Source organism: Balaenoptera acutorostrata, chromosome 7 (genome assembly GCF_949987535.1).
Source record: "Balaenoptera acutorostrata chromosome 7, mBalAcu1.1, whole genome shotgun sequence".
Lineage (NCBI taxonomy): Eukaryota > Metazoa > Chordata > Mammalia > Artiodactyla > Balaenopteridae > Balaenoptera > Balaenoptera acutorostrata.
The window spans coordinates 73,822,875-73,836,626 of NC_080070.1; the positions used below are offsets into that span (position 1 = coordinate 73,822,875).

Here is a 13,752-nt window from a genome sequence, read left to right on the forward strand (position 1 = left end):
GGGAAGATCCCACATGCTGCAGAGCAACTAAGCCCGTGCACCACAACTACTGAGCCTGCACTCTAGAGCCCACGAGCCACAACTACTGAGCCCGTGTGCTACAACTACTGAAGCCTGTGAGCCTAGAGCCTGTGCTCTGCAACAAGAGAAGCCACTGCGATGAGAAGCCCATGCACCGCAACAAAGAGTAGCCCCCACTTGCTGCAACTGGAGAAAGCCCACGTGCAGCAACGAAGACCCAATGCAGCCAAAAATAAATAAATAAATTTATTTTAAAAAAAAAAAAGAACCTATAGTAGATAGCTAAAGATAAAGAGAAGGGAAATAAAGCATACCACTATGGAAAGTCATCAATTTAAAAGGAAGACATTAAGAGAGGAAGAAGTGAACAAAGTACAAAACAGCAAGAAAACAATTAACAAAATGGCAATAGTAAGTTGTTAACTATTAATAATTATTTTAAATGTAAATGGCCCAAAGTGAAGGTATGGAAAAGGATATTCCACGCAAATAGAAACCAAAATAGAGCAGGAGTAGCTATACTTATATTTGGAAAAAAAATAGACTTTAAGTCTAAACTGTAACAAGAAACAAAGAAGGTCATTATATGGTGATAAAGAGATCAATTCATTAAGAGGATACAATAATTTTAAATACATATACACCCAACATCTGAGTATCTAAACACATTAAGCAAATACTAACAGATCTGAAGGGAATAATATAGACAACAGTACAATAATAGTAGGGAACTTCAATACCACACTTTCTACAATGGATAGATTACCCAGGCAGAAAATCAATAAGGAAACATTGGACTGGATCTATACTTTATATCAAATGGACCTAACAGACATATCCAGAGCATTCCATGCAACAGCAGGAAAATACCTGTTCCTCTCAAGTGCACATAGAACATTCTCTAGGATAGGTCATATGTTAGGTCACAGAACAAGTCTTAGCAAATTTTAAAAGACTGAAATCATACTAAGTGTCTTTTATGACCACAGTGGTGTGAAACTAGAAATCAGTAACAGAAGGAAAACTGGAAAATTCACAAATGTGTGGAAATTAAACAACACATTCCTGTTTAACTAATGGATCAAAGATGAAATCAAAGAAAATCAAAACTTACCTTGAAACAAACAAAAATGGACACACAGCATAACAAAACTTATGGGATGCAGCAAAAGCAGTGCTGAGGCAAATTTATAGCAATAAATGCATACATTAAAAAAAAAAAAAACCTCAAATAAACAACCTAACTTTACAGCTTAAGGAACTAGAAAATGAACAACAAAGTAACCGCAAAGTTAGGATCACAGAAATCAGAGCAGAAATAAATGAAATAGATAATAGAAAAGCAATAGAAAAGATCAACAAAACTAACAGTTGGTTTTTTAAAAAGATTTTAAAAATTGACAAACCTTTAAATAGACTTACCAAGAAAAAAAGAGAGAGGACTCAAATAAATAAAATTGTAAATGAAAGAGGAGACATTATAGCTGATACCACACAAATACAAACCATCACAAGAGACTACTATGAACAATTATATGCCAACAAATTGGACAACCTATAAGAAATGAGTAAGTTCCTAGAAGCATACAATCTACCAAGACTAAATGATGAAAAAAATAGAAAATTTGAACATACCAATATTGAGTAAGGAGATTGGATCAGTAAACCAAAACCTCTCCAAAAAGAAAAGCCCAGTCCCAGATGGTTTCACTGGTGAATTCTTCCAAACATTTAAAGAGGAATTAACACCAGTTCTCAAACTCATCCAAAAAATTGAAAGCCTGCTCTCCCTCCCCACCCAAAACCTGGGAAGGGAGCAGGGCCAGCCCAGAAACTGGTGTCTAACAGACATTACCTGTCACAGCTGCCTTTCACAAGGTCCCACCTCCCAGACTCACCATGGGACCCAGAACTCTAGTTACCTGCCTGTGGCCTTGGGGTAGGTGACAATCCCCCTTTCTGGTCATCTGTATCTGGTTGTTTTTTTTTTTTTTTTTGGCTGCATCAGGTCTTAGTTGTGGCGTGCAGGCTCTTCGTTGAGATGCACGGGCTTTTCTCTAGTTGTAGCACATGGGCTTCTCTCTAGTTGTGGCGCATGGGTTCCAGAGCACTTGGGCTCTGCAGTTTGCGGCACGCAGGCTCTCTAGTTGCGGCGCGTGGGCTTAGTTGTCCCGCGGTATGTGGGATCTTAAGTTCCCTGACCAGGGATTCGTCATTTGTACCTGAATATCTGATTTACTGATTTAGGGAATCTATCACTCCTAAACTCATTTTATGCAGCCACTACCCTGATACCAAAGCTAGATAAGGATACTGCAAGAAAAGAAAACTATAGGCCAATATCCCTGATAAACATAGATACAATAATCCTCAGCAAAATACTAGTAAACCAATTTCAACAGCATATTAAAAGGATGATACACCATGAGCAAATGGGATTTATCCCTGGGAGCAAGGATGGTTCAACATATGCAAATCAATGAATGTGATACACCACGTTAATGAAATAAAAGATAAAAATCATTGTCTTTTCAATAGATGCATAAAAAGCAGCAACAAAATTCAACATTCTTTCATAATAAAAACTCTCAACCAAATTGGGTATAGAAGGAACATACTTCAACATAATAGAAGCCATATATGACAAACCCACAGCTAACATCATTCATACTCAACAGTAAAAAACTGAAAGATTTCCCTCTAAGATCAGAAACAAGACAAGGGTTTCTTAACATGATCCTGTACTTCTATGTAAAAAATCCTAAAGACTCCACCAAAAAAAAAAAAACTGTTAGTAATAATAAATGAATTCAGTAAACTTTCAGGATAAAAACTAAGATCTGTATACCAAAAACAGTAAGATCTGATGAAAGAAATTGAAGAAGACACAAATAAATGGAAAGATATTCCACGTTCATGTATCAGAAGAGTTAATATTATTAAAACATCCACACTAGTCAAAGTCACTGATAGATTCAATGCAATCCCTCTCAGAATTCCAATGGCATTTTTCACAGAAATAGAAAAAATATCCTAAAATTCAGTGGGATTACCAAAGACCCTGAATAGCCATAGCAATCTTGAGCAAGAACAAAGCTGGAGGCTTCACACATCCTAAGTTCAAATATTACAAAGCTGTAGTAATCAAGAGTATGGCATTGGCATAAAAACAGACACATAGACCAATGGAACAGAATTGAGAGCCCAGAAATAAACCCTCACCTATACTGTCAACTAATATTTGACAAGGGAGTCAAGAATACTCAATGGGCTAACAATAATCTCTTTGATAAATGGTGTTGGGAGAACTGGACATTTATTCATACACAAAAGAAAGCAACTGGACCCCTACCTCATACCACTCACAAAAATTAACTGGAAGTGTATTAAGAACTTAAATGTAAGACTTGAAACTATAAAACTCTTAGAAGAAAACAAAGAAAAAAAGCTCCTTGACTTTGGTCTTTACAATTAATTTTTTGGATATGACAACAAAAGAAAAAGCAACAAAAGAAAAAAGTAGCCCCTGCTTACCGCAACTGGAGAAGGCCCACGTGCAGCAACAAAGACCCAACGCGGCCAAAAATTAAAAATAATAATAATAAATAAATAAATTTATAAAAAAATATGAGCAAGTGCAATGACATCAAACTAAAAACTTTTGCACAGCCAAAGAATCAACAAAGTGAAAGGGCAACCTATGAAATACAAGAAAATATTTGCAAACCATATATCTGATAAGGGGTTAATATCCAAAATATATATGGAGCTCATACAATTCGATAGCAATAAATAAGTAAATAAATTAACTCAATTTTAAAATACGAAAAGGACCAGAATAGATATTTTTCTAAAGAAGACATACAAATAGCCAATAGGTACATGGGAAGGTTCTCAACATCACTAATTATCAGGGAAATGCAAAGCAAAACCACACCGAGATATCACTTTACATGTGCTAAAACAGCTTGCATCAAAAAGACAAGAGATAACAAATTAGTGAGGATATGGAGAAAGTGATCTATTTGCACTGTTGATGGGAATGTAAATTGATGCAGCTGCTATGGAAAACAGTATGGAGGTTCCTCAAGAAAGTAAAAGTAGAACTACCATGTGATCCAGTAATCCCACTTCTGGGTATATATCCAAAGGAAACAAAATCACTATCTTGAAGAGGTATCTGCACTCTCATGTTCATTGCAGCACTATTTACAATAGCCAAGACAAGGAAACAACCTAAGTGTCCAGTGATAGATGAATCGACAAAGAAAATGTGGTACATACATACAACAGAATATTATTCAGCCATAAAAAAGAAGGTTCAACGTGGGTGAAACTTGAGAGCATTATGCTAAGATAGAGAAAGATACATACTATATGATCTCACTTATATGTGAAATCTAAAAACATTGAACTCTCTCTATGAGATGATGGATGTTAACTAGACCTATTGTGGTCATCATTTCACAATATGTGTAAGTCAGACTATCATGCTGTACACCTTAAACTGATACAGTGAGGTTTGTCAATTATTTATCAATAAAACTGGAAAAAAAATGTTGAACTCATAGAAACAGTAGATTGATGGTTAACAGGGGCTGCGAGATAGAGGAGATGGAACGATGTTGGTCAAAAGGTACAAGCTTCCAGTTATAGGATGAATAAGTTCTGGGGATCTGATATACAGCATGATTACTACAGCTAACAATACTGTATTGTATACTCAAAATTTGCTATGAGAGTAAATCTTAAATGTTCTCATCATAACAACAAAAATGGTAATTATGGGAGGTGAAGGATATATTATTGTGGTAAACATTTCACAATATATACGTGTATCAAATCGTCACATTGCCTTAAACTTATACAATGTTATATGCCGATTGTATCTCAATAAAGTTTGGAAAAAGTAAATAGGAGAACTCAGTCTCCATTGGAGTATCTAGTTTGAGGATTCTATACCTGTATAATCCACGTATTCTCAAATGTAAATAAGTTTGCATGTTTACCTATAAATCAGTTTAGTTACTTAAATGTTTTCCTTAATTTAAAAATTTTCTTGTGGGAATGCTGATAATTTTAGTTTGGAAAGATTTCAATAGAGTATGACTCATTTAAATAGCTTTTATCTTATATAGCAGCTCTAAACACTTTCTCACAACCTCCTTATCCAGTATACTGTTGGACAGGCTATAACTTCCTAAGAATTTTTTTTTTTTAAGTATTCCACATGGACTCATTTGGAACTCTCTCCTTTTAGTAATGTTAAATAATGAATACCTAATATTTCTCATTCTTTAAAGGATGCATTAAAATCTTTTTTATTACTATTCCATGGATAAAATCTTTCAGTGTTTTAAATTTATTATAAAAATGCTAAATTAAAATGGCAGCTACCTTATTTGTAGATACATAGAAATCTTGGTTTTTTCTTTATATATCTATAAAATAACATGGCTAAATTGTTCACTTGTCTTCATTAACAACAGTGTTCTAAATATAGCAATTTGTTCTAATAGAAAAGTAATTCATTATAGAATACTGGCAAGTAGAAAAACAGTATGAAAAAGAAAATTTAAACCACCTACCTATATTATTCCACCACCCAGAGAGAACTATCTTCCCAATATTGCGTTTCCTTACGGTAGCATAGACATAACTCTGTATCTGTGTACCATTCAACACAGTTTTATACATATGTTAGATGATGAGGGGACAAATCCAGAGTTAAATAACTACTGCCTCATAGTGTGTATGGTTTGGAAGTCCGTTTTATCTCCTTTATTTTTTTTTTTTTTAACCTTCACTAATTCTGTAAGGAACATCTTTTTACCTCACGGGTTTTAAACAGGAAACCACAGCTTCACAGAAGTATAGTTACAACATGCGCAGTTGCAACATGAGCAAATCGCAGAGCCCAGACTCATACTCAGTTCTCCCGGTATCTCAAACCCCAGCGTTCTTCCCTCAGCAATCCAGCTACCTCATGCATTTGGATCCCTGCTACAATTTGTCCTTTTGACTAAATTAAAGATCATTCTAAAAGTTTGCCTTAAAACACCCTCAGAGTGTTACTAAATTAAGGCTAAATCTCAAGTATAAATTTTCAAGCAATTAGTTTTGGTTTTGCCAGAGCATTACACCCCTCAGATGACGCCGAATAAAAACTATTTACACACTGCCATAGTGCGTTTCTTGTAAAAAAAACGTTGGGTCTGTAGCAGTGATTTGCTAATCAGATTCAGAATTTGATTTGAAATGCCTCCGGCAGGCAGCCAATCCAGTTATGAAAGAACAGAAGCAAAAAAACCAGAGCCCTGGTGAGTCTCCTCCAGAAGCTAGCTGGGTCCCTTGCTCTCGTTAGCAAGCTGGTTCCATAGGAAATCACTGTAATTGCTCCTAAAATAAAGTATCATAGTTAATTTTTTCAATAAATTATTGGACCGTACTAGACACAAAACATGTACATTTTGGAATCTAGAGTTATAAAATATTCTGACATGTTTTAATATAAACAGGAACATTTCCAATGATTGCTTGGATCGAAAATGTTTTTCCACTTGACATTTGTTTATACTTCCTAGGAAAGAAACTCTATTTATGGATAACTGAATAACACAAATAAACATCAGAGAGAGCTGAAAAATCAGCTTTGATTATGCATGAAAATCTACAATGTCATTGTGTACTCGTATGCTGTATTCTGATTGCCTGTTTATTTTTACAGAACTGCTGGTGAGCCTATGGAAGAGGAGCCAGCCTTGTGAAGCGCCAAGTCCTCCCCAGCCTTCCCCACCCCCGATATTTCCTGTGTGTGACATCATTGCCTATCCCCCCGCCACCCCAGCACCCTCAGACATGTCTTGTCTGCTGCCTGGGTGGCACAGATTCCATGGAACATAAACACTGGGCACAAAATTCTGAACAGCAGCTTCACTTGTTCTTTGGATGGACTTGAAAGGGCATTAAAGATTCCTTAAAAGTAACCGCTATGATTCTAAAGTTACAGTAAACCACCATTGGAAGAAACTGCTTCCAGAGTGCTTTTAATATGCTGGGTGACCCACTCCCAGGCCCAGAGTATGAACTAGAAACATCCAGTACAGCGTTAGGTACTGTTAATTACAGATGGTATGACAGCCAGCGAAATTTTGGGCAAAACCTGAGAAATCTCATTCCTGACATTCTGATCAGTTTTTTATTGGGAACTTTTTCGTCAAACAGTCTTAAATTGTTTACAGGATTTGCTTTCAGCTATGAAGGGATAGCAATTCCCGACAGATCACGGGGTTTTTTTTGTTTTGTTTTGTTTGTTTTTGGCCTTTGTTTTAACATATGGTTCAACTCTTGCTAGGAAGAGTCCAAGATGGAGGAACCAGGATGAGGCTTTTTTCAGTGGAATAAACCACACTGTATCTCAAAGTCCAATGCCAAAGCAACCTCACACATTTTATGTAATGGTGCAATATTTTATATCACATTTTTTGAGAAAAATTACCCTGTTTCCCTAACATCCCTCTCTGTGTTCTCACACACAGGAGATTCGCAGTTGATTTAGGATGAAGTCTCCTTCCTCCCTCATACACCCCTTGCTCTGGTGACAGTAGCTCTGAGCATATGTTCCACGGAGGATTTTCAGTGTCTTTGAAAAGTGCGTAACTTTTCAAAGGCCATCTTAATTTGTTCCAAATCTATCAAGAATTTATTCTCTCACTTTTATTTTTCTGCTTCCCATCACTTTCTTTCTTCTTGCCTTTCATCCTTCCTTCCTATAAAAGAAGACGAGGATTACCCATAATCTCCCCAATTACTCAGGAGCTTTGAGGACTCAGTTTATTTTCTTCCTTCCCAGGTTAACACAGCTGCTTGGTCTGATGCGTTCTTTTAGCTGTAAAACCATTGAGGGCTTAAGCAGTGTTACCGAATTTTCTAGATCTTTGAAATGTGTTAAGGAAGGCATTGCTTATTTGAAGTCACCTTGAATTGAGTTAACCTTGAAGTTGTGCCTTCATGTGAAAAAAACAACACGAACTTAACCTTTACACATGTTGCCTTAGTGTCAAAGGCTAAAAATATAGGACATTTATTTCTGAGATTAAAAGCAACTTACTAAATATAAGTAGGTTATCCCCCTACCTCCCAAAATTCTATTTCAATGTATAACTCAGACACCTAAAGACATTGATGTAGAATACCTCGCAGTATTTAATATCTGACAATGCTTTCAAAAGAGTTGATGTTTCTTTTTATATATTTTCCTAACTCAAAGGATATATTAAAGCCATAAGTGAAGATTGTCATGCTTTTATTCAAAAATCTGAAAGAAACCTTAATTAAAACAAGGTTTTAGGGAAGGCCATGATATGAAAGATATGGGACAATATGGTTTTAGTTAAAGAGGACTCCAACCTGTAAATCAAAGATGAAAGATTTCACTCAAGTAGAATTATATAACTCCCTTTTGTTATACAGTCAGACCATATTTTTCATGCATTTGGTTTTTTTAGGATTACCATTTTAATTTTAAAGACTTTTATTACATATACAAAAATGGCTCAATACTTGGTTTAACATCTTAGAAATTTGAGACACCCTTTGAAATAGGAAATCTGAAATGCAATGTAACTCAGTATTAGTTAAAAATTACTTTCATTGCATAAGGGTAAGGTCAATCTAGATTCACAATAGTAATGAATTTTTTCCATGACATTTTTAGAGAAATTCATGCCAATCATATTTGCTAGCTCTTGCTGTTTTTGCTGTAATTACTTGAGGAGATTTTACTTAAAGAAACCAAAGGCTTAAAAAAAGAAGACAACCCCCACCCTTTAAAAAGGAAAGCTATAACATACGGTAAGTGGAAACATAATTGTGACTTTTTAAAATCAACTTCATGATTACAAATCTCTATTATTCCTCTCAGTCCTCGCAGATAGTTTTTAGATTTTGAATAAGAAAATGAAACAGTATAATGCAAACATACTAATTTACTGACGTTTCCTGCAGTCATTTTACCACATATTTAGGCATAGCCATCAATCTGATAAAGCCAAATCAGTAGGCCATCTCCAAGGTTATTTAGATTTAAAATATGACACATTAATGAGTTAATCACACATCCTTCCAAGTGATATGGTACCCAATTGGTTGCAGTTAGAGTCTTTAGGATACATAGAGAGGCAGATAAACTATGGAGAGGATTAATCACAGCTGAATGTAGTTGTAAGAACAGAATGCCAGCGCTTTTTGATTATATCGTTACAAGATGTAATGTAGCCCTCAGGGACAGAATGGAGGCTTTTGGAGAATATCAACACTTCTTTTGAAATAGAACAGTACTTTTTAAAAGGGTAGTTTCACTTGGTATAGTTTTCTTCACTTATACATTTAATTTTTATTGCTCACAATAGTTCCCAGTAAGAGTCTGTTAGAAAAACTCCTCTCTAAGCATTACCAATAATATATCTCTTTCTGATCCATGCTTTGAAGGATAATCACATAGGCTTTCTCACAACCTCACAATAACTCATATATGAGGAATAAAAATAAAGGTTTTTGAGAAATCTATTACTAAACAATGCCAGGACTTTAATAAGATTTGATAATAAGTCCAAAAAGAAAACGTAAGAAAATATTCTCAATTATATAGTACAATCTGGGGTTGTATATTAAATTGAAAACCGGACAGTTTTATTAAATAATAAGTAAAATGGACCTCAAATGGTAATAGAGGCTATTTAATCATTGCTTAGTAAATGAGAACATTTTGAGATGAAATATTTTTAAATATTTTAGCAAATTTACAACATCAATAGTGGAGATAGAAGGCAGCTTTTGGAGAAAAGAGATACTTACGAAAAACTACTGTAAGTCGCATTTCCATTATCAACTGTAGGAACTGAAATCTTGCCTTCAGTTTTGACTATAACCCTTTGCAAAACTGTCCCACACCTCTCACTGGCAACATGGTAGATTTGAAAGCAGGACATCACCTCACAGGAACATTTCAGAAACTACGGGGCTGGTCTTGCCCAACAATTCAGTACTGTCCTATTTCCAAAGGTCATTCTCAAAGCTTTGTGGATTTACTAGGTTTCTTTACAGATTCCATATGGAAGTAAAATAAAATGATCAGTGGAAGTTCTCCTGGGAGAAAATTTCTCTCCAATCAGCACTTTTATACTTATTTTTTATCCTAGCATTTATGTTTAAGAATTTATTTAAATATTTTTTTACTGTTTATCTTTGGAAAGTTTACTCTCAGTTTGTCTCAGTGGAAGTATTAAATGCCTAATAACCACAAAAACAAACAAGCCAAAGGTTTCTGTCTTAAAAGTGATTCATTCTGAGCTTGAAATAATCACTCTGTCAAGAGTTTGACATTGTCACTTCTAGCAGCATCTATCTTAACATTCTTTTCCTGCTTCAGGAATGAAATCACTTGACTTACTGAGAAAAGAGAAGGAAAAAAACGAAAAGATGTAGGAAACAACACACCTGTTCAACCATTCCATAAAGAGGGCATTTTCACCTCCAAAAGAAATGAAAACCAGATGATGTATGCTAAGAAATGAAGGCATTTTATTGTTGTCTTCAAAACTGATCATCAGTATGGTCATGATCATCATCAAATATGTCTTGTGTTCACAAAGGACACAAGTATATTTTGGTCTCCAGCAGTATTTTGTACTATTCACTGCCTTTTGAATGAAGTATCGTAAGTATTACATCATCTTCATCAACACCCTCACTAAAATATGTAAGTGCCTATGTGTGGCTTCTTTCCTGGTCATATTTACATTGAAAATCATAGCCCTTGCCTCCTACCAACTTGCTTTTACTCCATCAGTGCTTCATGAAGCACGGCATGATTGTCATGTGACCAGAGTATAAATTTTTTAGATGAACATGGTATACTCACACAGGGCTGTAGAACTTGATTTCTCCAAATCAACTGCAGTCTGTTGTTTTTTCTATGATACACCTGGCAGGTTTTATGTAATAGTTTATGCAACACCTGAGTCAGTTATTAATATCCTGCAAATAGTTGGGTCAGACAGTTGAACCTTAGACTCTTGATCTGGGGCTGCTTCGACTTGACCTCAATGATAGGGTAATAGGGTTGTAACAGGGTTGAAACAATTTCTCAAAGCATCTTAATTCTCAAACTGGAACACTTAGTAAATATGTGGTGAATTCACCGTACAGTGCCAATCTTTCTAACCAATAATTTCCTTTCCACCCCTCTCTCCTTCCCTTATCCAACTGCCAATGCAAAATTGCCATATCTAAACTATCAGAATACTTTCTTAAATCTCTACTTTATGTTTCCTAAGTTGAAGCAACCTTGGCAACTTATTTTGAGACATCACTAGGTATGCTTTCTTTGTGCCATTTCATATAAACACTGTAGTAGATACCTTTTATCTTCTTTTTTATCTCTTTCTTTCAAGAACCACTTGACTTTTTGCTATTCTTATCTTAAAAGATAAATCAGGTTAATGTGTTTTGGTCTACAGTCTTGGACCTGGCATTTGTTTCATTAATACAGAATTTTTTTTTTTTTTTGTCTCAAATATAGTTTTCCACCGTTCTTGGTACTACCTAATTGTCTTGTGCTAGTTATCACATAGAAGATTGTATACAGACTTTTCTTGCCCTCTGGATGATGTTTTATGAGTCTAACCCACAAGCATAAATTCCAACCATAAGAAAAAAATGACAAAAGAGAAATTTTTAAATCAATATAATTTGGAAGCAAGATATTTCCAGACTATTCAAAGAAAATTGAAGTGCTTTTATTTTTCTGTTTGGGCCTTAGGTACATTAGAGCCAAATGTTGCAACATCAAATAAAACAAGGAGGGTCAAATGTGTTGTGGGACATTGTGGCCATGCCCTTTAGGCTTCATTGTGGTGCCTTTTCTTGGAGTTGGCATTTTATGACATTTGATAGAGATCTTGCAACAATATCTGGCTATTGCTTTTACTAACTTAAAACTGAGTAGAAATGGAACAATTTTTTAAAACATAAGAATTAAGAATTCTAAAATCTGAGGAGGAATGGCACCTCCTTACGTATGCAAAGATTGCTTTTAGATAAAAAATCTGCATATGCTCTTTCTAAATTGTAAGATTCTTAAACTCTTTCTGGGTAAGCAGAGCTGGGTTCTATGAAACTGTCCTTTCAGTGGTGATTGGGTATAACAGGCATGTTGTTAAAAGTGAGTGATCATTTTGTAGATTATAGCCTTGGCAGTTTGTGTCATTTGAAAGCAAATATACTGATATTTTTAAGTAAGGTGGGCAGAGCAGGCAGAAAACCAATATTTATCACTCTTGTGATTAAACACTCTAGACCAGGCTTGTTGATGTGTATGCCAATAATCTGGAGTTTCTGGCTTAGTATAAAATTAAAATGTTTTTTATATTGTGGTCTGATATCTGTTTCTGTAATAAGATCAGTTTGTTGTCCTCTGTGCACCAGTGGTTTTGCCCTTAATTTTTTTGGCTAGCATTTACCAAAATCTTTCATCCAGAGCTGCTGAGAAAAATACGTGTTGCCAAACTTCTTTTCTTAAAATTGTGCTGCCAGTGATGTTTTCCCAGATGTGAAAGATAATTATCTAATAAAGGATTAATACCTAATAACAATACCATTGTTGAACATGCTCACGGACTGTTCACCTTCTATCTGATTCCTTTTTATGTATTTGAAAATATTGAATGGAAAATTCAATGGCGTGTTCCAAATTATTGTTGATGTTGTTAATGTCATGATTCTCCTTAAGAGTGTGAAAGATCTCCTTTTGTCTCGTGTTTTCTACTGAATTAGACTTTCCTCTAGTCCTAGTGTGAATAAAAGCTATTTGAAATAAAAGTGTTCTTATTTTTCTGCCTCTTTGGTGCCTACCATTAGACTCTGAATACTAGTTATTTGACAAAATTTGTTGAATAAATATTACTAATTATAAATTACTGTGACACTGTTCCACTTTCAAAAAATTAAAAGGTTACTTGCAAGTAAACTCCCTTTATGGTGATGTGAGAATTCACAAAAGAAGAAAAAGTAAATTAAAACAGAGTTGCTTTTTGGACTTCCTGGTGGTCCAGTGGTTAAGACTCTGCACTTACACTGCAGGGGGTGCAGGTTCGATCCCTGGTCACGAAAGTTCTGCGTGCCGCATGTTGTGGCCAAAAAAAAGCAAGTTGCTTTTTGAATGTAAGCTTCTGGTCAGGATAAATAATAAGACCTAACACTGATTAAGCACCAACTATGTGCCTGTTACTCTACTGAGCACTGTACCAAAATTATATCATCCATCACATGACTTCTACATCATGTATTATTATTCCCATTTACAGATGACAGCATGGAGCAAGGAAGAGGCTAACTCCTTTACTTGCCCATTGTTACAGATAGTAAGAGGATTAAATCCCTATCTGTGTCTATTTAGCTCTACAGTCTGTCCTCTCTGCAAATGGCAAACATGGCATGTCAAAGATGGCATACTAAAAGCATTCTTTTTAAAACTATGACTAACCTTCAGAATAGACTGTGTGCTCATTCTCTGCTAACCTTATGATTTTATTAAATTATCATTTTAAATGGATCTGGTAATTGCAGCTAGGTTTGTACACTAAGTACAAGTTACAAAACAGTTTTTTTTTCCTCCCTATTTCAACATCTTTCTTTAATCTAGCCAAGAACTCTAAGATGTCTTTGGAATAC

The 13,752-nt window shown here is 35.1% G+C and overlaps 1 protein-coding gene across 1 annotated transcript in view; it reads left to right on the forward strand.

Annotated features, from left to right (window-relative positions):
- Positions 1-12,829, forward strand: part of HDAC9 (histone deacetylase 9) — a 572,450-nt gene extending 559,621 nt beyond the window's left edge. The window contains exon 26 of the mRNA XM_057549729.1: positions 6,749-12,829. Within this exon, the coding sequence (XP_057405712.1) occupies positions 6,749-6,788 (40 nt within the window). The 3' untranslated portion in view covers positions 6,789-12,829. The remainder of the gene's footprint in view (positions 1-6,748) is intronic.
- Positions 12,830-13,752: the final 923 nt, after the last annotated feature.